This window comes from Protopterus annectens, chromosome 9.part0, assembly GCF_019279795.1.
Source record: "Protopterus annectens isolate FY-2018-M chromosome 9.part0, PAN1.0, whole genome shotgun sequence".
Taxonomy (NCBI): domain Eukaryota; kingdom Metazoa; phylum Chordata; order Ceratodontiformes; family Protopteridae; genus Protopterus; species Protopterus annectens.
In genome coordinates this window covers 957,017,678-957,042,659 of record NC_056743.1, presented here as the reverse complement: position 1 = coordinate 957,042,659, position 24,982 = coordinate 957,017,678, and the positions used below count along the sequence as shown (strand labels likewise).

General features: G+C 43.0%; 1 protein-coding gene across 6 annotated transcripts in view; it reads left to right on the top strand.

Moving 5' to 3' along the window:
* UBQLN1 (ubiquilin 1) overlaps positions 1–24,982 on the top strand; it is a 1,666,336-nt gene that overhangs the window by 559,281 nt on the left and 1,082,073 nt on the right. For all 6 annotated transcript variants that reach the window (XM_044083698.1, XM_044083697.1, XM_044083695.1 and 3 more), the window contains exon 4: positions 16,735–16,997. In XM_044083698.1, coding sequence (XP_043939633.1) covers positions 16,735–16,997 — 263 coding nt within the window. The remainder of the gene's footprint in view (positions 1–16,734; positions 16,998–24,982) is intronic.

The following is a 24,982-nucleotide window of genomic DNA, read 5'->3' as shown; positions in this document are numbered from 1 at the left end:
CCACTGCACTCCCACTCTCTTCCAACTTCTATCTCACACACCCACATGTTCTTAGTGTTTCACTGTTGCAGTCATTACATTTGGATAATCTGCTGGCAGGTTGCCCTCAGTCAACCTGATGAACAAAGTCTTGGGTCCTGCTTCTGTTGCTGTTCCTTCTTCCATGACGTCAGGTCGTCAGGGGTATAAAACATGCAGCCAATGCCATTACATCAGTCTTTCTTGCCATGCAGTGCCCGAAGCAGAAGCAGTTCGCAAGTGCCCGTCGGCCGACACCTGAAATTTTCATTTTTGAGTTTCAGAACCCAAGTCTTCAACTAAAAGCTAAGTACCCCACTGGGGAAACGTTTTCTTGCTCCTTACCGATGTCAGTAAAGGTTAATAATTCCATTGCTTGTGGGAAGCAAATACCTCATAAGGATTTTCATTTGTATTGTATTCCTTGCCTAGGCCCTGACCACAATGTGCCTTGCTGTCAGTTTTGTGCTAAATTTAATCAACGCACGATTAAACGTCTGTATATTTTTGCTTCTAAATATTTTGGCTCAAGATTTAATTATCCAGAAATGTTGTTGGTTAGCAATCCAACTACCGGAATACCTAAAAAATGGAAAGAAAAAGACAGAGACAGACCGTCGAGGTCCAAAACCGACGAGGACGCTTCTCCTAAGCCAGTCGCCGGTTCGTCAGTACTCAGTGAGGCGCTTTCGCAGCCCCCGATACCCACTACTTCTGATTCGCAGGCCTCTATTGAGACCCATTCGGAGTCCGGTATGCCACAAGATGCTTCAATTATGGAACCCGCGGATGTATCTACCTTAGATGGGTCCAGAGGCACCGGCTTCTGAAGGTGTTTTCAGGCCTACAGATTTGTATATCAGACCAATGTTCTCTTCAAAACTAAGGCCAAAATCTAAATCTAGGACTAAAAACCGACACCTGGGGCACATGTGCAGGCCCCTATGCCTAAAAAGCAAATGATCAAAATGGCTAAAGATTTAATTACCCTGATCAGGGGTAGACAACCCCCTCCTTCTAAGATGCCTAGGCAAGACATTGATTATGAATCTTCTGAACAGGATTCTATTTCTTCTGACTCTTCTAATGAGCAGGATTTGTTTATTCCTACTTACTCTGATGCAGAGGATTCCATTCCTTCTGCCTCTCCCCCTGAGGATTTTTCTTTTGGGGAAACTTTACATGCCTTAAGGGGACGTTTCCACTGGGAAAGTCAGGATTCCTCCGAATCTAAAAAGAGACTTAGGGATTTTCTTCTACTTCTTCAGCATAGGCCTTTGGCTATACCTCCTGTTCTAGACATTGTTTTTTCATAATCTAGTATGACTCCTGATTCTCTGCCTCCGACTCCTTGTAAGCCAGACAGATACTACAGGGTTCCTGACTCCCACAAATTCCTTTTCAAAAACCCTATTGCTGATCCTGAAACCATTTCTCAGGGTCCCAAGGGCATTGAGGCCTCTGCTGCCAAATATCCTACCCTTTCTGATAGAGATTCCATGGCGCTGGATAGATTGGGTAAGAAGGTTTACATGTCTGCAACCTTGGCAATCAGGGCTTTAAACTGTCAATTTCGTATGCTTAAATGTCAACAGCATATCATAGGACTATGTAAACAGAAAATGATGTTAATCTCTGACTGTGTGGAAAATAAAGAATTGCAGGATTTATTGCATTCAGCTGAACAAGTTGGGAAACATACATTCCAATGTGGTTTTGATTCCTTGGAGGCCTCTTGCAGGACTGCTGTAACTGGATCTGTGCTAAGAAGGCATGCTTGGCTCAAAGAGCAAACTCTGCCTGACCATGTTAAAGCAAAATTGTTGGATGCTGCTTTACAATAGGACCATCTCTTTGGTAATAAGGCTGAAGAAGTGTTAAAAAAGATGAAAGATAAAGCTAAATCTATGTAAACTGTGAAAGATTTCTTACAAGTGCAACCTCCAAGATTTAGTAGGCACTGGCCTACTAAGAACTGGTCCTTTCCAGTCCCTTCAAGAGACGCTCAAGTCAAATCGAGACATTTCAAAGGCTCCAGGTTTCAGTCACAAGGAACTTTTAGAACAAAACAATGGGATGCCTCCTCCTCCAAATCTGGAAGCAACAAGGCACCTCCCTATGGTAAACAGTCTCAATGACTTCCCTCTACAATCACCAAGCACTTATCTCTTAGGCCACCCCTTTGGGGGGAAGCTAGAACTTCATGCACGAAACTGGAAACTTATTACCCAGGACAAATGGGTTTTAAATGTAGTATCCCAGGGATACAGATTTCACTTCCACATGTTGCCAATCCCAAACGGATGGCCAGATCTGCCCCCAAATCAGTGGGCAGAGACCCAGAAACAAGTTCTGTCCCCCATGAACATGGGGGCTATTCAACTAGTACCAGAAGAGGAAAAGGGACAAGGTTTCTATTCCAGACTTTTCCTGGTACCCAGAAAGGACAAATCATGGCATCCAATTCTGGACTTATCCACTCTAAACACATTTCTGGATATTGCAAAATTCAAGATGCTGACTCTTCAACGGTTACTACCTATGCTATCTAGGTTGGTAACTCTAGACTTAAAAGAGGCTTACCTGCATATCCCAATCGGGGAATCTTGCAGAAGATACCTCTGCTTCAAAGCAGGCTACTTGCATTACCAGTTCTCTGCACTGTCCTTTGGCTAATCTACTGCGCCCAGGGTCTTCGCAAAGTGCCTGGCAGCAGTGATTGCATTTTGCAGGCAAAGAAATATTCAAATACATCTATACCTGGATGATTGTCTAATTCAGGCAGAAACAAGGACATTCTTCTAAAGTCTGGCGTTTGTAAAAAGGGTTCTGACTTGTCTAGGGTACACCATAAACGAAAAGAAATCACAACTGGTACCCTTTCAAAAAATTACATCCTGGGTGCAAGCTTAAATACAGCTGCCCAGATGACTTGCCTTACGCCAGAAAAGCAAATTCAATTGATGACTTACTTCAAACAGCTGGCCACAAAAACCCTGCTATCTGCAAGACAAGTTCTGCAAGCCTTGGGGTTCATGGCCTCCTGCATTCGTTTAATTCCATATGCAAGACTGCATATGTGGAAACTTCAGTGGTACTTAAAAAGTTTATGGAGTCAACATTGTCATAGCCTAGAAAAAATGATTCCTACTATACCTTGCCTGCAACTAGAGTTCTTTTGGTGGGCAGAGGCCTGCCACCAAAACAGGGGACTGCCATTTACTCCACCCCCTGCCGCCCAAACCCTAACAGACGCATCAGACTATGCTTGGGGGGGCTCATCTGGCAGGGAAGTGCATTCAGGGCAAATGGAGCCCAAATCAAATGCACCTACATATCAATCGGAAAGAGATGCTAGCTGTACAGAATGCTCTGACAGCCTTCAAGGACTACCTTCATCCAGGACAACTAATGATAAAGACATATAACCCCACAGTTATGTGGTACATAAACAGGCAGGGGGGTACACATTCCTACCCCCTTTGCAGACTAGCCATGGCATTGTGGAAAACTGCCATGACCTATCAGATACAACCACAAGCTCAATTCCTGCCAGGAAAGCAAAATACTCTGGCAGACGAACGAAGCAGAAATCTTATGGACCCACACAAATGGAAATTGGAACCACAAGTTTTCAACATGTTGACACGCAAATGGGGGAACCCAGACATAGATCTTTTTGCCTCACCCCAGAACTATCAGTTGGACAAATTCTGCACAAGATTTCATCACAAAAAAAGCTTGGAAAGTGGATGCTCTATCATTCAGCTATACTTTTCCCCCTCTGCCTCTGCTCTCCAAAGTTCTACTAAAAGTCAGACAGGACAAACCAAAAATGATTCTGAATGCTCCAGACTGGCCTCAACAACACTGGTACCCACTCCTGCGCAATGTGTCACACCTTCCTCCGTGGCACATGCCTCGGACACCTTACCTACTGTCTCAGTAGAACTACCAAATTCTGCACACTCTGCTCCAAACTTTGAATCTTGCAGCATGGCTAAACAACTAATTTCAACCTTGCCATCCCTCAGCAAACCAGTGATGGATGTCATTTTGGAGACTAAAAGGCCTAGTACTAGAAAATCTTATGCTGACAAATGGAAAAGATTCTGTGCCTGGAACCAATCACAAGGAATAAGCACAGCAATGCCCAATATTCCTCAGGTTCTGCAATGCTTAACTGAGATGCTTCACAAGGGCCTATCTTTTTCTTCCATAAATATCCATGCCTCTGCCATTTCAGCTCATTACAACACAGAACTTCCCCTCTTCTCTCATCCTCTGCTAAAGCAGTATCTCAGAGGGGCCAAAAAATTAAGACATCCCAGAAGAGCACCACCTCCTGCATTGGGACCTCAATTTTGTTTTGGAAAAACTCACTCTCAATTTCTCTCCTGGAAAACAGCTTTCCTTTTAGCAGTCACTTCAGCTAGAAGGATTGCAGAATTACAGGCTCTTATGGCAGTGGAGCCTTTCATCATTTTTCATCTGGACTGGGTGGCTCTCAGGACCAATCCATCTTTCATGCCTAAGGTGGTATCCAGTGTGGCTCTTAATCAGACTATTCATCTGCCAACTTTCTTCCCCAATCCACAGAACAAGTGTGAGCAGATTCTGCATTCATTGGATGTACACAGACAATTCCTAAGAAAATCTGAATAACTATTGGTGGCATTTGCTGCAGGGGCAGAGGGAAAGGTTATTTCAAAACAGACTGTTTCCAAATGAATAAGCCATTGTATTATTTTCTGCTATATGCACCATGGTAAACCTATCCCCAATGGGGATCAGGTCTCATTCCACCAGGGCTGCATCTACTTCTGCAGTCTTTCTCAGGGGGGTTCCTACCAGAGGCATTCTAGAAGCTGCTACCTGGAACTCAATTCATACGTTCATCGAACATTACCATTTACCTATCTTCTCTAAATCCAGCTTTGTCACTGCTACCCTGCAGGGCCTTATAGCTGCTCCTAATGCTGTATACATCCATCCTCCCAACCATAGCTTTGGGATTCTTCCCAAATGTAATGACTGCAACAGTGAAACACGAAGAACATAGTACAGTTGTGTACACTTACCATAAATGTAGATGTTCAAGTGTATTCACTGTTGCAGTCCTGGATGTTCATTGTGTTTCACTGTTGCAGTCATTACTCTTGGGTTATCCTGCTGGCAGGCTACCCGCAGTCGGCCAGAATTCCAAAGTCTAGGTTCGGCGTCGGTTGCTGTCGCCTCTTCCCTGACGTCAGTGCGCTAGGGGTATAAAAGATGCAGCCGACGCCATTTTCTCCAGTCTTTCTTGCCGCGCGGTGCCCGAAGCAAAAGCAGTTTGCAAGTGCCGGTCGGCCGACTCCTGAGATTTTCGCAGACGAATTTCAGATCCAAAGTCTTCATTAAAGCTAAGTACCTTGTTGGGGAAACTTTTTTCTTGCTCCAGACCGATGTCAGAAAAAGTTAACAATTGTATTTCTTGTGGGAAGCAAATACCTGATAAGAATTTTCATTCTTACTGTATTCCTTGCCTAGGCCCTGATCATAACGTTGCTAGCTGTCGGTTTTGTGCTAGATTCAACTAACGCAGTATTAATCGTCTGTTTGATTTTGCTTATCATTACTTTTGCCGAAAATTCAATTACATAATGCCGTCGGAACAGCCGACGACCGGAGTTTCTAAAAAACGCAAGGAAAAAGAGAAGGACAGGCATCCGAGATCCAAAACTGATGACGAGGCTTCTGCTAAGCCAGTCGCCGGTTCGCCAGTTCTCAGTGAGGCGCTTTCGCAGCCCCTGACACCCGCTGCCTCAGAGCCACAGGGCGCCGACAACTCCCATGTAGAGCCAGCTAGGCCTCTGGATACTCAAGGTATTGGACACTCGGAAATCATTCCCTCAGATGGGTCTGGAGCCGCTGAGCAGGCATCGGCTTCTGAGGGTGTTTTCAGACCTACACAGCTTTATGTAAAGCCTACTTCAGCTTCAAAAGCAAAGACTAAAGCAGCTTTAAAGACAAAGAAACAAGTACATCATTATCCAGGACAGACTTCCATGCCTAAGAAACAGATGCTCAAAATGGCCGAAGACCTTATTACCTTGATCAGGGGTTCCCGTCCCCCTCCTGACAAGAGGCCTAGGCAAGAGACAGACTATGACTCTTCAGATCAGGTTTCCATTTCCTCTGACTCCTCTTCTGTACATGAATACTCTCTTCCTCCCTATGAGGATTCTGATGCTGAAGAATCCATTCCTTCAGCCTCTCCTCCTGAGGATTATTCTTTTGGGGAAACCCTGCATACCATGAGGGAGCACTTCCACTGGGAAAGCCAAGATTACTCAGAATCAAAGAAAAGGCTTAGAGATTTTCTTTTACTTCCTCAGCACAGGCCTCTTGCTATTCCCCCTGCGCTAGACATTGTAGACGATGTATTTTCAGAGTCCGGCCTTTCTCCAGACTCGTTAAACCAGACAGATACTACAGGGTTCCAGAGTGACATATATTTCTTTATAAAAACCCTGCTGTTGACCCAGAAACTATTTCTCAGGGTCCCAAGGGGGTTAAGGCCGCTATTGCAAAAAACCTTATCCCTTCTGACAGGGATTCAAGGGCATTACACAGATGGGGGAAAAAGGTTTACACTTCTGCTACTTTGGCTGTGAGGGCTTTAAATTGTCAATTTCATATGATTAAATATCAGCAATACTTAATGTCACTGTTAAAACAGAAAATGTTGGCTAATTCTGATTGTGCAGAGAATAAGGAAATGCAGGATTTATTGCATGCAACTGAACAAGTGGGAAAGCATACATTGCAATGTGGTTTTGATTGTCTGGAGGCCTCCTGCAGGGCTGCAGTTACGGGTTCTGTCATTAGGAGGCATGCTTGGTTAAAGGAACAAAATCTGCCCGATCATGTAAAACCAAAATTATTAGATGCTCCATTACAGCATGATACTTTATTTGGTGTTAAAGCAGAGGAGGTTTTGAAGAAAATGGAGGACATAGCAAAATCTATGCAAACAGTAAAGGATTTCTTACAGGTTCAGCCACCAAGATTTAGCAGGAACTGGCCTACAAAGAATTGGTCCTTTCCAGTGTCGGACAGGCCACAAAGAGGCAGATACAGACATCCCAGAGGCAGATCCCAGCCCCAGGGCTCATACAGGCCTAAACAGTGGGGAGTTTCTACTTCCAAAAGTGGAGAAGACAAAGCACAGCCATACAGGAAACCGTCCCAATGACTTGCCTCTACCAGCACCAAGCACTTATCTTCTTGCAGCCCCCATAGGGGGAAAACCAGCACTTTTCTCTCAAAATTGGCACATGATCACCCCGGACAAATGGGTATTGAATATAGTGTCCCAGGGCTACAGATTCCACTTTCACACCCTGCCAAAGCAAAATGTATGCCAAACCTGCCACACAATCAATGGGCAGAGGCACAAAAACAAGTTTCATCCCTTATGAACATGAGGGCCATTCAGCAAGTGCCACAGCAAGAGCAGAGACAAGGATTTTACTCAAGAATTTTCTTGATACCCAGAAAGGACAAAACCTGGACACCAATACTGGGCCTGTCTATTCTAAACACATTTCTGGACGTTCCAAAATTCAAAATGTTAACTCTGCAGCAGCTTCTGCCCATGCTGGGCAAGAAGGCTTGGCTTGTAACTTTGGACCTTAAAGAGGCATACCTGCATATCCCAATCGGACAGTCTTGCAGAAGATACCTCAGATTCATAGCTGGCTCAATGCACTACCAATTCTCGGCACTGCCCTTTGGCTTATCTACTGCGCCCAGGGTCTTCACAAAATGCCTGGCACCAGTAATTGCATTTTGCAGACAAAGAGGAATTCAAATATATCCTTACTTGGATGACTGCCTTATACAAGCAGAGAACAAGGACACTCTACTAAAGCATCTGACGTTCGTAAAAAGATTATTAATTTGCCTATGGTACACAGTAAATGAAAAAATCAAAACTAGTACCCTCTCAAGAGATAATATTCCTGGGTGCAAGCTTAAATACAACTGCCCAGATGGCTTATCTCACTCCAGACAAACAAAGGCAACTAACTTCTTACTTCAAAATGTTGGCAACAAAGACCCAGTTATCTGCAAGAAAAACTCTGCAGGCTTTGGGCTTCATGGCATCCTGCATTCTGCTAATTCCATATGCCAGACTGCATATGAGGAAACTTCAATGGTACCTAAAAAGTGTCTGGAGTCAACATTGTCAAAGCCTGGAAGCATTAATTACCCTCATTCCTTGCCTGCAACAGGAGTTTCGATGGTGGGCACATGACTGTCACCTCAACAAGGAATAGCCATTCACTCTACCCACAGCCAGGCAGTCAATAACAACAGATGCATCAGATTATGCCTGGGGAGCACACATGGCAGGAAAATGTATTCAGGGCACATGGTCCACATGCCAAATGCATCTGCATATCAATCAAAAAGAGATGCTAGCTGTTCAGAATGCCCTGACAGCTTTCAAGGATCTACTCCATCCAGGACAACTGCTGATAAGGACGGACAATACTACAGTCATGTGGTACATAAACAAGCAGGGAGGCACACATTCCTACCCCCTCTGCAGACAAGCCATGACTTTGTGGGACACAGCATTGACTTATCAAGTACACCTGCAAGCACAATTCCTGCCAGGAAAGAACAATACTCTGGCAGACGAGCTAAGCAGAAACCTCACGGATCCCCACGAGTGGAAACTGGATCCACAAGTCTTCAGCATGATAGCAAAGGAATGGGGATGCCCAGACATAGTTCTATTTGCCTCCCCTCACAACTGCTAACTACAGAAATTCTGCACAAGGACTTATCACAAGCAAGCGTGGAAAGTGGATGCGCTGTCATTCAGCTGGAAAACTCTAACAGTATATGCCTTTCCTTCTCTGCCTCTCCTCCCCAAGGTGCTCCTAAAGGTCAGACAAGAGAAGCCAAGAATGATTCTGATTGCCCCAGACTGGCCACGCCAGCACTAGTACCCAATCCTAAAAAGGTTGTCTCAAGGCCCAGCCTGGACATTGCCTCTAATGCCTCACTTACTGACCTAGCGAAACAATCAGATCCTGCACAGCCAACTCAGGACCCTAAATCTGACAGCATGGCGGATAATGTAACCATTCAAAACACAACTCTCTCTAAAGCAGTGATGGATGTTATTTTGGAGGCCAGGAGGCCCAGTACCAGAAAATCTTATGCAGAAAAATGGAAAAGATTCTGTGCTTGGAACCAGGCACAAGGAATTGTCACATATGTACCCAAATATCCCTCAGATTTTACAATACCTAACTGAGATGCCGGACAAAGGCCTATCCTTTTCATCAATTAAAATTCATGCCTCTGCCGTTTCGGCTCATTACAATATGAAACCTCCTATTTTTTCCCATTTTTTGCTAAGGCAGTACCTCAGAGGGGTCAAAAACATAAGACCTCCACGGAGAGCCCCAATACCTGCATGGGACCTCAATTATATCTTGGAAAAACACACACTGCCGCCCTTTGAGCCAGCCAGTACAGCTGATATGAAGTTTTAATCTTGGAAAATAGCTCTGCTCCTAGCAATAACCTCTGCAAAACGAGTTTCAGAGATGCAAGCACTCATGGCTGTGGAACCTTTCATCATTTTCCATCCAGACAGGGTTTCTCTAAGGACGAACCCGACATTTATGCCAAAGGTAGTGTCCACTGTGGCCCTTAAACTCAAACTGCCAAACAAACTGATTAACACGAAAACCCCAAAGGAAGCAGTCTGCAAGTAAAGATTCAGTAAATCCAATAGGTGAAAATAATCACTGTAGTAGATGTATTGTAAACACTTTATTTCACAAGAACTTTCGGAAGGCTTAATATCCTTCCTTCTTCAGACAAAACAGTAAATGACAGGGAAAAACTTATTTAAGTACTTATTAACCCTGTTAATGACCTCATAATTGAGGACCCTCCTACATTAAAAACCTCCATTTTAAATACATTTTAGAAACATTCTAGATGTTCTTAAGAAACATATAAAAACATGTTTTTTAAAATCTTACATAATGACTTAAACATTTAGTTATCTAAAAATACTACATTAAAAACAGCATATAAGACACTACAATTATATGTAGTGTTAAATATATACACGCCCACATGTGCCAATCTAAAACAATATAAATCATCCATCATTCTAAAAAGTGCAGGTTTAACCTACCATAGATCAAAAAGCAGCAACCACACACTAGGGCTGAGACAGTGACTAATATGCTCACATGATGTGCAAGTCTACAAAAACAGTATGTGTCCTCCATCCTTCTAAAAAGTGCAGGATAAACCTACTGTAGATCAAAAAACAATAACACACTGAAACTAAAACAATGGCTTATAACTAAACTATAAAACTTATGATCTGAGACTCCTCAAACAGGGAGTAGGCTGATGCATAAGCCTGTAATGTGTCCCCCCCCACACATAAAAGACTCAATTCTAAATAGTTTCTCCTCAGAAGGAGCAGGTAAAAAATGGGTCATAACAGGGGTACTCATTATCTCCTCAAGGCCAGGCGTTTAAGTATACAAGTCAACGAAATGGCTTCATTTAATCCAGGATATATGTATGCTCCTGTTCTAATTTGCCAAAATAACTCTTCTTTTTCCAAATTAATCTGCCAAGGGCCACTACTTAAGTCTGTCACAACTTGCTTAAGGACAGAAAAATGAAATACGTGGTCAGGGTATTCCATCACATGGCGAGCTAATGCATTCTTTAAGTCCATCTTAGATATTGCATAAAGGTGTTCATATATGCGTTTCCGTAACACCCTTTCGGTCTTTCCTATATAAAAGGCCGGACATTTGTTACATAGGGCTACATAAACCACTGCTCTAGACCCACAGTTGAAATTACCCATAACCTTATATCTCTTTTTGTTCATCATAAGCTGTGTTCCTTCTTGTGTGTTTTTACACTGACGGCATGTCCCGCATTGAGTCATACCTTTATGTCTATTAGGACCCATTCTTTTATTTCTTTCCAGAAGGGATTTTAAATAAAACCCCTTTCTATATGTAAAACCTGGTACCGGGCCCAATATGTCAGTCAACTGCCTATCCTCCCTAATAATTGACCAATTCTTCTGTAAAATGTCCCTTATAAAGCGATGGTCAACTGAAAAGGTACATAAGAATTTGATGCCTAAATTGGTCTTTTCACTATTCAAACTCTCCACTCCCATATTGTCCTGACCTATCAAGGTATCAGAGACCTGTGGGTTCAGGATAGATTTAAAATACCCTGAAAGCCTTTTCATCTCCACCTCTTTCTTAATTTCAATAACAAGTTCCCAGGGATAACCTCTATTAACAAACATATTGCTCAGATTATCACATTCGTCAGCAAAGTCTATGTCCCTAGTAGTCATACGTGCTGCCCTTACCATCTGTCCTTTAACGACTGCTCTTTTTTGATGGTAAGGGTGACAGCTACTAAAATGTAAAAACCCATTAGAATAAGTGGGTTTACGATGGATCTTGCTTACAAATCTAGATTCATTGTAATCTTTACTGAGCAATATGTCTAAGTAATTTATTTCATTAGTTTTCACTTCAAACGTCAAATCCAAGAAATCTGTAAATGTCCTCATGTCTTCGATGAAAGACTCTATTCCATCTAAAGGGCCCTTCCAAAGAAAAAACATGTCGTCCTGGTATCTAGTATACCAGGCGACATGCTGTTTGAACACTTCATTATTAAACAGGAGTGTGTTTTCACTGTGGCCCTTAACCAAACCATTCATTTGCTTACCTTTTATCCAAACCCACAGAATAAGGGTGAGAGAGTTCTGCATTCTTTGGACATACACAGACAACTACGCTTTTACTTGGGCAGAACTAAAGCTTTCAGAAAAACTGAGCAACTTTTAGTGGCATATGCTGCAGGATCTAAAGGAAAGCTTGTCTCAAAACAGACCATTTCAAATTGGATAGGCCACTGCATTCATTTCTGCTATTCACAACATGGCAAATCAGTGCCCAAGGGCATTAGGCCTCATTCTACCAGGGCAGCAGCCACATCAGCAGCCTTTCTCAGAGGAATACCAACCAAAGACATTTTAGAGGCTGCAACGTGGAGTTCAGTGCACACTTTTACAAAGCACTACCATTTACCTCTCTACTTTAAATCCAGAGCAGGCTTCGCCACTACAGTTCTGCAGGGCCTTATTGCCTCTCCTAATCCTATTTAGGCCCAGCCACCCAACCTCAGCTTTGGGATTCAACCCAAGAGTAATGACTGCAACAGTGAAACACAATGAACATAGTACAGTTGTGTACCTACCATAAATGTAGATGTTAGAGTGTATGTTGCAGTCCAGGTTACCCACCCACCATCCCCCTTTTCTTTGCTGGGACTTACCTATACTTCTCTATCTTCTACAACCTATGTGGTGTATTTGCTTGTAGATGAAGGAAATGTTTATTTTACTGCATGCATAATTATTGGCATATTTTTTTTTAGCCTACCATTTTGGGGGCACCTGACATCTGGGGTAAGAAAATCTGAAGAAAATGGCGTCTGCTGCATCTTTTATACCCCTGGCGCACTGACGTCAGGGAAGAGGCGACAGCAACCGATGCCGGACCTAGACTTTGGAATTCTGGCCGATTGCGGGTAGCCTGCCAGCAGGATAACCCAAGAGTAATGACTGCAACAGTGAATACACTCAAACATCTACATTTCTGGTAGGTACCCAACTGTACTTACCCACCCTCCAGCCCCCTGTTTTCTCTCTTAGTACATCTCTCCTGTCTTTGCTTAAAAGCCTTTTTGAGTGTATTTGCTTTTGTTTGGAGGGCACCTGACATCTGGGACAAGAAAAACTGATGTAATGGCATTGGCTTCATGTTTTAAACCCCTGACGACCTGATGTCATGGAAGAAGGGACAGCAACCGATGCAGGACCCAACACTTAGGCCGACTGAGGGCAACCTGCCAGCAGATTGCCCAAATGTAATGACTGCAACAGTGAATACACTCGAACATCTACATTTATGGTAAGTGTACACAACTGTACTTTTCTCATTCATACATGCATTCACTCACACATCACTCTCGCTCTTTTTTCCAATCTTACTCTTACACCCACTTTTACATTTATACACGCATTCGCTCACACATTGCTCTCAGTCTCTTCCAATCTCTCTGTCTCCCACACACACACACACACACACACACACACAGACATGCAGACACACACACACACACACACACACACACACACACACACACACACACACACACACACACCATCTCTCGCTGTCTCACTCTGAACCTGTAGCCAGTGTTTCTCAACTGCTAGCGGCCCGGTATAATTGATGCCAGGGCTGGGTGGTTGAGAAACACTGCCCTAGACTGTCGTTCCTCTTCTTCCTTGTCTAAAGAAGGAACTTCAGTGGTAGATTCAGCAGTTGTCCCAAAACCCCGTGCTCTCCTTTCACCCCCCTCTTCTCTCTCAGTAGCTGTTCATAGACGCCTCAGACATGGGATGGGGAACCAGCGTTTGGCTCACTAATGGTGCAGAGTGTCTGGTCTCCTGGCCAACAAAAGAAGCACATCAGTGTCAGAGATGAGATCCCTACTGCTAGCTCTTCAGGCCTTTCATCCTGTTTTCTCACCATGAGCTACCAATGTATTTGCAGACAATACCATAGTGTTGTGGTATATAAACAAACAGGGGAGGACAAGATCTTTTCTTTGCTGGTTGGAGCTCATGGTGTGGGATCTGGCTTTCCAGTATCAAGTGACTATTTAGGTAGTTTACATTCCTTCAGGTCACAATATTCTGGCAGATACTCTGAGCAGGCCCTTAACTCAGTCCTATGAAGGATGCTTCACGGGAATGTGCTTCTGGTCATAGTCCACCAGTGGGAGGTACTCCTCAAATCGATCTGTTTGCCTCCTCTCTAAACAAACAACTTACTCTATTTTATGCCAGAATCCCAGGTCCTCTGGTTTGGAAGGTGGACACCCTATCTTTTTCTTCGAAGGGGGTGTTTCTTTATGCTTTCCTTCCACTTCCCCTCTTTCCAAAAGTCCTGTTCAGAGTTCAACAGGATACTCCCAAAATGTTGACTACCTTTTGGCTGAGACAGGATTGATTCCCTCTTCTTCTGCATTTAGCCAAGGGCAATCACCACAAGTTACCCCACAGGGTTGACCTAATCACACAAGACAAGGGGTATCTCATCTCTTCAATGTGGGTGATAGAATTTTGATTCCGCATAGACACCTTTTTTCTGAGGACCTGCTTAGGTTCCTGCAGGAGGCCAGAAAATCCACTACTAGGAAATCCTACTCATCTAAATGGAAGAGGTTTTCTGTTTGGTGCCTTTCTCATAATCTGGATCCACTTTCTGTTGATGTTCCTTTGGTTCTTTCCTATCTGTGCTCAATGCTGGTTTTGGCCTACTCTTTTGGTAAGGCTCACTTATCAGCTATCTCTGCTTGTCTGCCTTTTTGTCCTCCTTTGGCTTCCAGATTTGAAGCTAAACAATTTCTTAAAGGCTTCCTTCTTATAAGGCCTCCCAGGAAGCGTGATCCCCCTTCCTGGGATCTTAATTTTGTTTTGAAAAAATTGACTCGGGCTCCTTTTGAGCCTGCAGCTTCAGCTTCTTTGCAACATAGCTTTTGGAGGACACATCTTTTGATGGCCCTTACATCTGCCAGATGGGTGTCTGAGCTTCAAGCCCTTATGGCTTGTCCTCCTTTTTTTGGTGTTTTATAAGGACAGGGCACCCTTGTGTACTAATCCTTCTTTACTGCCTAAGTTAGTTAACTCATTCACTCCAGTGGAACGCGGGAAGTTTGCACTGTAACTTCCAGTGGGCGGAGCCTAAACCTTTTGACAGACTCAAACTATGTCCTCACATTTCAAACAAGTGTTCATATCTCTAGAACCATAGTGATTATGAAAGAAGTGTAAATGGCAAACTCTTCAGCATAAACTATTTTTATAGTGGTGGTAGTCTTTAGGTTCTAGGTCTTAAACCGAATTTTATAGGTCACTGTAAACACAGTTACTATTACATTTATAATATTTTGTAAACATCTTGCAATATCTCAGCAACCACTCAAGTTACACACATAGTGTCAGCAGTGTTTTATTCATCTAGCTGAGAGCTTCCATATGAGGCTAAGGAGTTATGACGGTGTTACTTGGTTGTTGAGATATTTAGAAAAATGCAAAAATTGTATCTCTCTAAATTAATATAAAAACATCAGTTACTTGTACTAGACAGAGGTCAAATATTAATTTGTGTTTACCTTTGTGTAAGTTTTAATATGAAAATTTCTAAAACCTTGTACATAGCAATGGTTTTGGAATTATTGATGGGAATATGACGAAGCAATATTTGATGCCTAAAAACGTCAGTAGGTGTTAACTGCAGTTACATATGGAGGCATCACTCGGATGTAATGAGCTAATGAGTTCTCTCTTAATCCATCTGTTCATTTGCTCACTTTTTTCCCCTCTCCACAGTCTGCCAGTGAGAGGGTACTGCACACATTGGATGTGCGTAGACAACTCAAAATTTATTTGGATAAGACAAGACTATTAGGAAAACTTTATCAGCTGTTTGTTTCTTTTCATACTGGCTCTCTGGTATTTGCTGTATGCTAGCAAACTGTTTCTTCTTGGCTCTCAAAAGCTATTTCCTTTTGTTGTTCTTTCCATGTTAAGAGCCTTCCTTTTCCTGTTAAGACTCATTCTACTAGGAATGTGGCTTCTTCTGGTGCTTTTTTCAAGAGTTTGGATATTAACTCTCTTCTTGAGGCAGCTAACTGGACTTCTGTGCATACTTTTACCAAGCATTACCAGTTGGATAGAATCTCCAGAGCTAGAGCTGGTTTTGCTAGGGCCATTCTTCATGGCTTCCTAGAGGGCTGGGCTGGTCCTTCCTCCTAAGTTTCTTCATGAGCTTTGGCATTCTTCCTATAGGTATGAATGCTGCAGCAGTGATATGCAAGGACATAGTACAGTTGTGTAAAATCTTACCCTGACGGTAGATGTCATTCTCTTCACTGTTGCAGTATTCACTCGCTCCCTCCGCCCCTTGGTCCATTTCTCTTCTGGATGTGCTGATTAACTCCTTTTTTGCTTCGAATGATGTTCCTGTTGGGGCTTTCAGTTCTGATAATGGTGCGTCCAGATGTCATCTTTATGCCCTGTGTTATGAGAGGAGCATACGTGTGACATATGGTGTACCTTAAGGCAACCTAAAGGCTTTGGTATACTGCCTGGACGTCAGGCCGCCTTTGGCAGGAGATCCCTACCGTTATCTTTCTCTTCACTGTTGTAGTATTCATATCTACTGTTATGGTAAGATTTTACACAGCTGTACTTTCTGTGCCATATCATAGAAAAAACATGAAGTTTTAATGTGTACCCACATCCAACGCAGGGACCAGAACTGATGGCAGTCACAGTAGTCTTTGATGTAAGCCTGTTGCGTCCTATGTCCACCATGTTTTTGTACTGCTTATGTCACAGTAACTGTTAGGTGTTTCATTTTAGAAGAGTTAGAGAGGAAGTTCTTCTGGGTCTGTAGTATTTCTGTTTCTGGCTTAGCGGTGGTGAGAACACTGAAGAAGCTGTGCAGTCATTATTAATATATTATTTTTAATTTTTGCCATAATTAAGCCTTTTGTTTTCATTTTCAGGTGGCCTTATGGGTGCTTTTGGACTTAGCAGCATTGGTATGAATTCACAGAGCTTAGCAGATTTGCAGAGTCAAATGCAACGACAACTGATTTCAAATCCAGAAATGATGACACAAATTATGGAAAACCCTTTTGTTCAGAACATGTTGTCAAATCCTGATCTCATGAGGTCTTTGATTACATCCAATCCGCAGATGCAAGAACTGATGCAAAGAAATCCAGAAATAAATCATATGCTAAATAATCCAGACATAATGAGACAAGTATGTTTTATATTTTTTTTGTCTCTCAGTGATCAGATTATTTTATTAGTAACTGCTTTATAGCATACTCTAGAATATGTTATTGTTTTGGAGTGCCCTAGTTTGCATAGATTGTGTTTTAATTATTAAAAGCTTGAAAATTCAGCATTGTTGTGCATTACTGTTGCAGCCTAAGCTTGTTAAGGTCTGGCAGTGTCATTAGCAATTGCTGATTGTTGTGCTTTGGAGCTGGAAAGGCCAGAGTGCAGTGGAGAGGAGTAGGGAAGGATAAACTACGGCAGGGGAATTGATTGACTGCTTTGCAGATGATGAGATTGAATGTGTGAGAGATGAATGAAGGATTGCTCAGAATAAAAGAAAATGCAGATAGTGTGCTGTTTATTAGCTAGCTACTTACACCATCTTTACTGTTTGCCATCTTTATGATATAGCTGTGCTTCATGTAGTTTCATGCTGTTTAGACATGACAATGATAACATTATATTTTATATTTGGTATTGGGGGATAAGAATACAAAAATGCAATGTGTACTTTGCAGTAAAAGTACAGTTTTGTCAGGGATGGGTGCACAGGTGACGTGTGTGCTTCTGATTTGAGTGTAGGCTAATGGTAATGCGTTGCTGTGACAGTGCCCTTAAGTCCTAGTGTGGATGCCATTTGTGTAACAGTTTTCATCTCTTCCCCTTGGGATTTAAACTTCAGTAGAGAGGCTCATTTACACCCCAACCTCCACTGAACCAGCTGATTCATTTGTGTTAAAAATACCCCTCTTGCAGTTCAGTTTTCGTGGTAGGATTTATTTATGGTATATGAATTTCAGACTTAAAAGCTCAGCTGTACAAACCACTTTATTCCACAGTGAAAGGGAGAGGAGTAAGTAAAGATAAAACACAACTTCTGGCATGAAAGATATCAGTAGTGGCTTTGCATCATTCCATTCATCTGCTGGTCTTTTGCTTCTACCTCCAGGAGGATGGAGAATGTAGATGTCCTTCAAGGATGCATCTGCAGTCATAACAAATGGGGTTGTCCTGTCGTCAGGCAGCCCTTCGGTCGGCCGGATTCCAAAGTCTGGGTCCGGCTTCGGCTGATGTCGCACTTCACCCGACGTCATCTCTGCTGGTCTTCGGGTATAAAGGCATCAGCCGACGCCATTTTCCTCAGTCTTTCTTGCCGTGGCGCACGCAGAAGCTGTTCGCAAGTGCCGGTCGGTCAGATCCAGAGATTACTACTACCGAATACTACAAGACTTCTAAAGCTAAGTACCCGTTGGGGACTCTTTCTTGCCTCAGCCGATGTCAGAAAAAGTAAATAACTGTTTAACTTGTGGGAAACAAATACCTCATAAAGATTTCCACTCTTACTGCCTACCTTGTTTAGGCCCAGACCACGACGTAGCAGCCTGTTTAGCCTGTGCTTCCTTCAACCGACGAACGCTTAGGCGTCGGTCGGAGTTTGCTGAACAGTTTTTCGCTCAGATTTTGCGTACATTATGCCGCCGGATCCTCCGACTACCCAAATTGTTAAAAACGCAAAGAAAAGACCGACACTCGCGGTCCACGGTTTCAGCCGAAACCACGGTTAAGCAAGCGAGTGTCTCAGTTTCGCCGAAACCGAAAACGGGTCAATCTTCAGCCGAATCCATGACTACTACTGAGGCTCCTGCTACCTTAGTTGAATCGGCCTCTGAAGTTTTGCCTACTACTGTGGTTCCTAGTGAATTATCAGACACCATCCCTTTGGATGTCTCTACCCCAGCACGTGGTGCTGCTAGGCCTCCTGCAGCCATGTCTATAAAGGCCTTTGCCAGGGCTAAAGCAGCCAAAACTGTTAAATCAGTGCCTGTTAAGGCCCCCTCACACAGGCCCACTTCTAGTTCACAAATGCTTACTCTGGCAGAGGATTTAATCTCCTTAATTAGGGGATCCCAATCTCACCCAGACAGGGCCTCTCAGCCTCCAGAAAAGAGACCTAGAGCAGAGCCCCCGAGCCAGTGTCCTCTGATGATTCTTGGATGACTCAGACATTACAGATCAGCCAGAGGCTCCTTTTTCTACTTATGAAGATTCCGATGCTGAAGAATCCATTCCATCTGCCTCTCCACCAGAGGAATTTTCCTTTGGGGAAACCTTACATGTCATGAGAGAACAATTCCAATGGCAGGGACAAGATTTCTCAGATTCAAGAAAAAGGCTTAGGACCTTTCTGCACTTACCACAACATAGGCCCTTAGCTATACCTCCAGTTCTGCCTGTTGTGGATGATGCATTTAATGACGTTTGCACTGCTCCTGATACTTTACCTCCAGCCCCTGCCAAACCAGATAGATTTTACAGGGTGCCAGACACTCATCACCACCTATACAAGGCCCCACTTGCCGATCCTGAGACTATATCCCAGGGGCCTAAGGCAGTAGCCGACCTCAGCAAAAACCCTCTCCCTTCTGAAAGGGAATCCAGGTCCTTAGAGAGATGGGGAAAAAGTTTACACCTCTGCTACTCTCTCAGCTAGAGCTTTAAACTGTCAGTTTCACATGATCCAATACCAAGAGTTTATGCTTGATCAGTTAACTAAGAAGCTGTCCTCTGATGACTCCTTAGATAAGAAATATGTTTTAGAAATGGTGAATAACATTCAGCAGGTTAGTAACCATTCTTTAAAATGTGGCTGTGATGCACTGGAGGCTTCATTTAGATCAGCCATGATTGGCACAGTGATAAGAAGGCATGCATGGTTGAAAGAACAGGTCTTGCCGGATCATGTTAAAGCAAAGCTGTTAGATGCTCCTATGGATAAGGCCAGTCTATTTGGTACCCCTGCTCAGCAAGTAATGAAGAAAATGGAAGAGAAGGCAAAATCTGTACAAACAGTTAAGGATTTCTTACAGGTTCAGCCCCCAAGGTTTAGCAGGAACTGGCCTGCCAAAAATTGGTCCTTTCCAGACTCCTCAAAATCTCAGAGAGGCAGGAATAGACGCTCTAGAGGCAGAAATCAATCCAGAGGAGGTGCCTATAGAGGACGCCAGTGGCAAGGCAATAACCAGCGAGGCACAGACACAACCACAGCCACTGCAACAGGACAATCACAGTGACTTGGCTCTGACACCGCCTACCAGGGAGCAAATAGCAGCACCTTTAGGCGGAAAGTTAGCCTTATTTTCGAAAAATTGGCACTATATCACAAAAGACAAGTGGATTTTGCAAACCATAGACCAAGGCTACAGGTTCCACTTCCACACCTTACCAGTAAAAAGAGGAATGCCAAACCTACCTCCAAATCAAAAAACAGAAGCTCTAAAGCAGATAGCTCAATTAACAAAGATGAGAGCTGTGGAAAGAGTACCAATAACACAACAGGGCAAAGGATTCTACTCCAGACTCTTCCTAGTACCAAGAAAAGAGAAAAGTTGGAGACCTATTCTCGACCTGTCCGTCATAAACACATACATCATTGTCCCAAAATTCAAAATGCTGACCCTACAGCAACTTCTTCCCATGCTGGGCAAGGAGTGTTGGCTGGTAACTCTAGATCTCAAGGAGGCGTACCTGCACGTCCCCATACGACCAAATTGCAGAAGATACCTCAGATTTCTTGCAGGGATCAGAGCATTATCAATTCTCAGCATTGCCCTTTGGCTTATCTACTGCGCCCAGAGTATTCACAAAATGCCTGGCATCAGTAATCGCTCATTGCAGGCTACAGGGAATCCAAATTTATCCATACCTGGACGACTGCCTGTTACAAGCGGACAACAAAAGCAAGCTGACAACAGATTTACAAAGAGTCATTTGCTTACTACAAGCCCTGGGATACACAGTCAATTTAAAAAGTCAAGACTGATACCATCCCAGACAAGAACATTCTTGGGTGCAATTGGACACAGTAAAACAAATGGCATTCCTAACTGCAGAAAAACAAGAACAACTCCTCTTTACTTCTTGGCATTAACAAAGCAGAACAAACTAACAGCAAGAAAAGTACTACAGGCCTTGGGCTTCATGGCATCATGCATAATCCTGGTCCCCCATGCCAGACTGCATATGAGAAAGCTACAGTGGTACCTAAAGAATTTATGGTCTCAACACAGGCACAGCTTAGAAACCGAAATCCCACTAATCCCATGCCTGAAACAAGAGTTCCTATGGTGGGCTCAAGCATGCCAGTCAAACCCAGGCTTGCCCTTCCACAACTTTCAAGCAAACCAAACCATCACAACGGACGCCTCAGACCTAGGCTGGGGGGCGCACATGTTGAACAAGTGCATACAAGGATTGTGGACTCCAGACCAGCTACACCTGCACATAAACCAAAAAGAAATGCTGGCAGTAAAACTAGCAATCCAGAAATTCAGACCATTCCTCAAAGAAGGCCATTTAATGATGAGGACAGACAACACCACAGTCATGTGGTACATCAACAAACAGGGAGGCACTCATTCATACCCCCTATGCAGAATGACTCTGGACCTTTGGAATATGGCTCTGAGCTACAACATCCAGTTACAGGCAATATTTGTGCCGGGAAAAGAAAACACCCTAGCAGACATGTTAAGCAGAACCACCTCGGATGCTCACGAATGGATGCTACACCCGGACATCTTCAAGGCCATCACAAAGAAATGGGGAATGCCACAAATAGACCTATTCGCATCCCCACTCAATCACCAGCTCAAAAAATTCTGCACAAGGACATGCCACGCACTTGCATGGAAGGTGGACTCTCTATCCTTCAGTTGGAAAGGCCTGACAGCATATGCATTTCCACCTCTTCCTTTGATGCACAAGGTACTACTGAAAATCAAAGAGGAACGTCCAAGGATAATTCTGATAGCTCCGAATTGGCCAAGACAACACTGGTATCCTTTGCTGAGTAGCATGTCTCAGGGGAGAATGTGGTCAATACCCTGATGCCTTTGATGTTAACTCAGAACAACTACAACATCATGCACCCAAACCTAAAAACCTTGCAACTGACTGCCTGGAACATCACATAACAGCAACTAACCCAGACTTATCCCAAAGGGTTAAAGACATTATCCTTAAAGCCCGCAGACCTTCAACAAGAAGGAACTATGCAGGAAAATGGAAAAGGTTTGTCATTTGGAGTACTGAAAGAGGAAAAGATGTGTCGAACATAGATATTGCTAACATCCTGGAGTACTTGCAGAGCTTCTACATACGGGCCTGTCCTATTCCTCCATCAAGATACATGCATCAGCTATTTCCGCAGAATACAGCTTCGATCCACCTGTCTTTTCAAGATCCTCTACTCAGGCAATTCCTCAGAGGGATCAAGAATGTAAAACCTCCTAGGAAACCACCATTACCAGCATGGGACTTGAACTTTGTGCTAGAAAAATTGACACTCCCTCCATTTGAACCAGCAGCAACAGCAGATCTTCAACACCTATCATGGAAAACTGCTTTCCTACTGGCAATTACTTCAGCAAGGAGGGTTTCGGAACTACAGGCCTTAATGGCAGTACAACCCTTCCTAATCTTCCATCAAGATAGAGTGTCCATGAGAACTAATCCTACATTTATGCCTAAGGTGGTATCCAGAGTGTCTTTAAACCAGGCAATCCTCCTACCTACCTTCTTTCCCAATCCACAGAACAGGGGGGAAAGGCTGCTGCATACCTTGAATGTACATAGACAGTTACGCTACTACCTGGACAGAACCAAAAGTAACAGAAAAACTGACCGGCTTTTAGTAGCCTATGCAACAGGAAGGGAAGGAAAAGCAATTTCCAAACAGACAATCTCCAAATGGATAGGAAATTGCATAAGATTCTGTTACTCCTACCATGGAAAACCAGTTCCACAGAACATAAGACCTCATTCTACAAGGGCTACAGCCACTACCACAGCTTTCTTACGAGGAGTGGCAACCAAGGACATTATTGAGGCGGCTACTTGGACCTCCGTGCATACATTTGCCAAGCATTATAATTTACCTCTATACTCTAGATCCCGAGCAGGGTTTGCCACTGCTGTATTGCAAGGGATCCTAACTACACCATAATTCTTCTTCCTCCTCCCTAGTTTGGCTATGGTATTCTACCCATTTGTTATGACTGCAGATGCATCCTTGAAGGACATAGTACAGTTTTGTACCTACCATAAATGTAGATGTCCGAACAGGATAGCATCTGCAGTCAGGATTACCCACCCTCCTTCCCCTCTGTGGTACTCCTAGGGTATTTACCCTCCTAATAGCTAGCTGGGGGGGGAGTCTCTTATGGTGTATTTGTTTGTATATATGTACATACATGCTTATTTTTGTGTTTGCCTTCTACTATTTTGGAAACATTGGCATTTATCCAAAATTTAGCTTTCCAAGAGGGCAACTGGCATCTGGGGCAAGAAACACTGAGGAAAATGGCGTCGGCTGATGCCTTTATACCCGAAGACCAGCAGAGATGACGTCAGGTGAAGTGCGACATCAGCCGAAGCCGGACCAGACTTTGGAATCCGGCCGACCGAAGGGCTGCCTGACGACAGGACAACCCCATTTGTTATGACTGCAGATGCTATCCTGTTCGGACATCTACATTTATGGTAGGTACAAAACTGTACTTTGCATTTACTTGGAGGTATACGGACCACTCTCTTATCATCCTAGTAGAAATAACGAATGCAAAAAGACTAATTAGCTTTGTTTTCTTTCAAGAAAGGAATCGAAAGCCAGTCAGAAAGCAGACTCTTATTTTTATAGGTGACCCATGGTATTGGATTTTGCTATGAAAATTCCAGAAAAATCTACAAAATGCTGTAAGATCTCACCTCACTAGCACAACAGATATGTCTGCATGTAGCATGTTTCAGAAATGTTCCTGTTCAAGACGTTTTGCAAAGGGATCTGCTTAATATATTTTTTCAAAACACTTCAGTCTAACTACACAGTCTAGGTAGGCCAGGCTTTGGCATGGCTGTGCTTCCACCTCATTTGGGTAAGATAATACTAAGAGTATATCTGAAGTCATGATTTACTGTGAGACTCTTCTCATAGAGCACAGTACAGCTGTAGTAGAAGCTTATGTATGTAATGTAACTTGCCTTCAGTCAGTGAAGAAGCTAGTAAAGTTATACAGAGCTGTAGTTATACTCATTGCAGATGTGCTTTAGTTTCAGTGCAATAGTAACTACCCCTTCATTCTCCTGAAAAGTTTGTGTGATATAATATTGTATTACACTGTTACATAGTTGTATTTTCTGGTTTTACTTGTATTTTTTCTGGTTATGTAATAATTTTTTATACTAAGGACAATGCCAGTTAAATTTACAAGCTCAGTAGGGAGCAAGGAGGGACTTGTATATAGTAAGCACTGCCATGAGTTTTCTTTTATTTTCCAAGTGGGTCGTGCAGTCAGGGTTTCATAGGAACAGACAGAGCTGATGAACATTCTGGCTGGAAAGAAAATGCAAATTTGGTAAATACTAGTGGTGCTATTTATTTTTATAATGACCTTAGCGTGAAGATCTACTTATAGAAAGTATACTTACAGCCATGTTTTCTCTGTGTCCATGTTTTTTTTCCAAGTATTCTGCTTTCCATCCACCTCCCAAAGGCTTTGCTTATTCTGTGTGCATGCAGCTCTTGCTTTTAATTTTTTTTTTGTCTTGCTACCTGTTTGTGACTGAAAGGGTCTAAAAATTCAGGCCTCTTATCTAGTTTTTGAATTATCAATTGCATAAGCCTTTGTACAGACACTGAGCTTGCTAAAATGGTATTGCACAGGTATTACCTATTACCACTGTGCTGGCATTTCAGTGGCCAAGCATAAAAGGATCTCAAGACAAAATGCATTTGTGGGCAGTGGTAGTAGACATTTGTTGAATTAACAATGAAAGATTAATAACTGGAAAATGTCTTTGATATCAGAATTTATCATAGCTGTATGCTGTACAGTGCTTAATTGTGGTAAACAAAGAATGTGTAAGTAGTGTTTAACAGAAAAAAACATTTTATATTAATTAAACAAA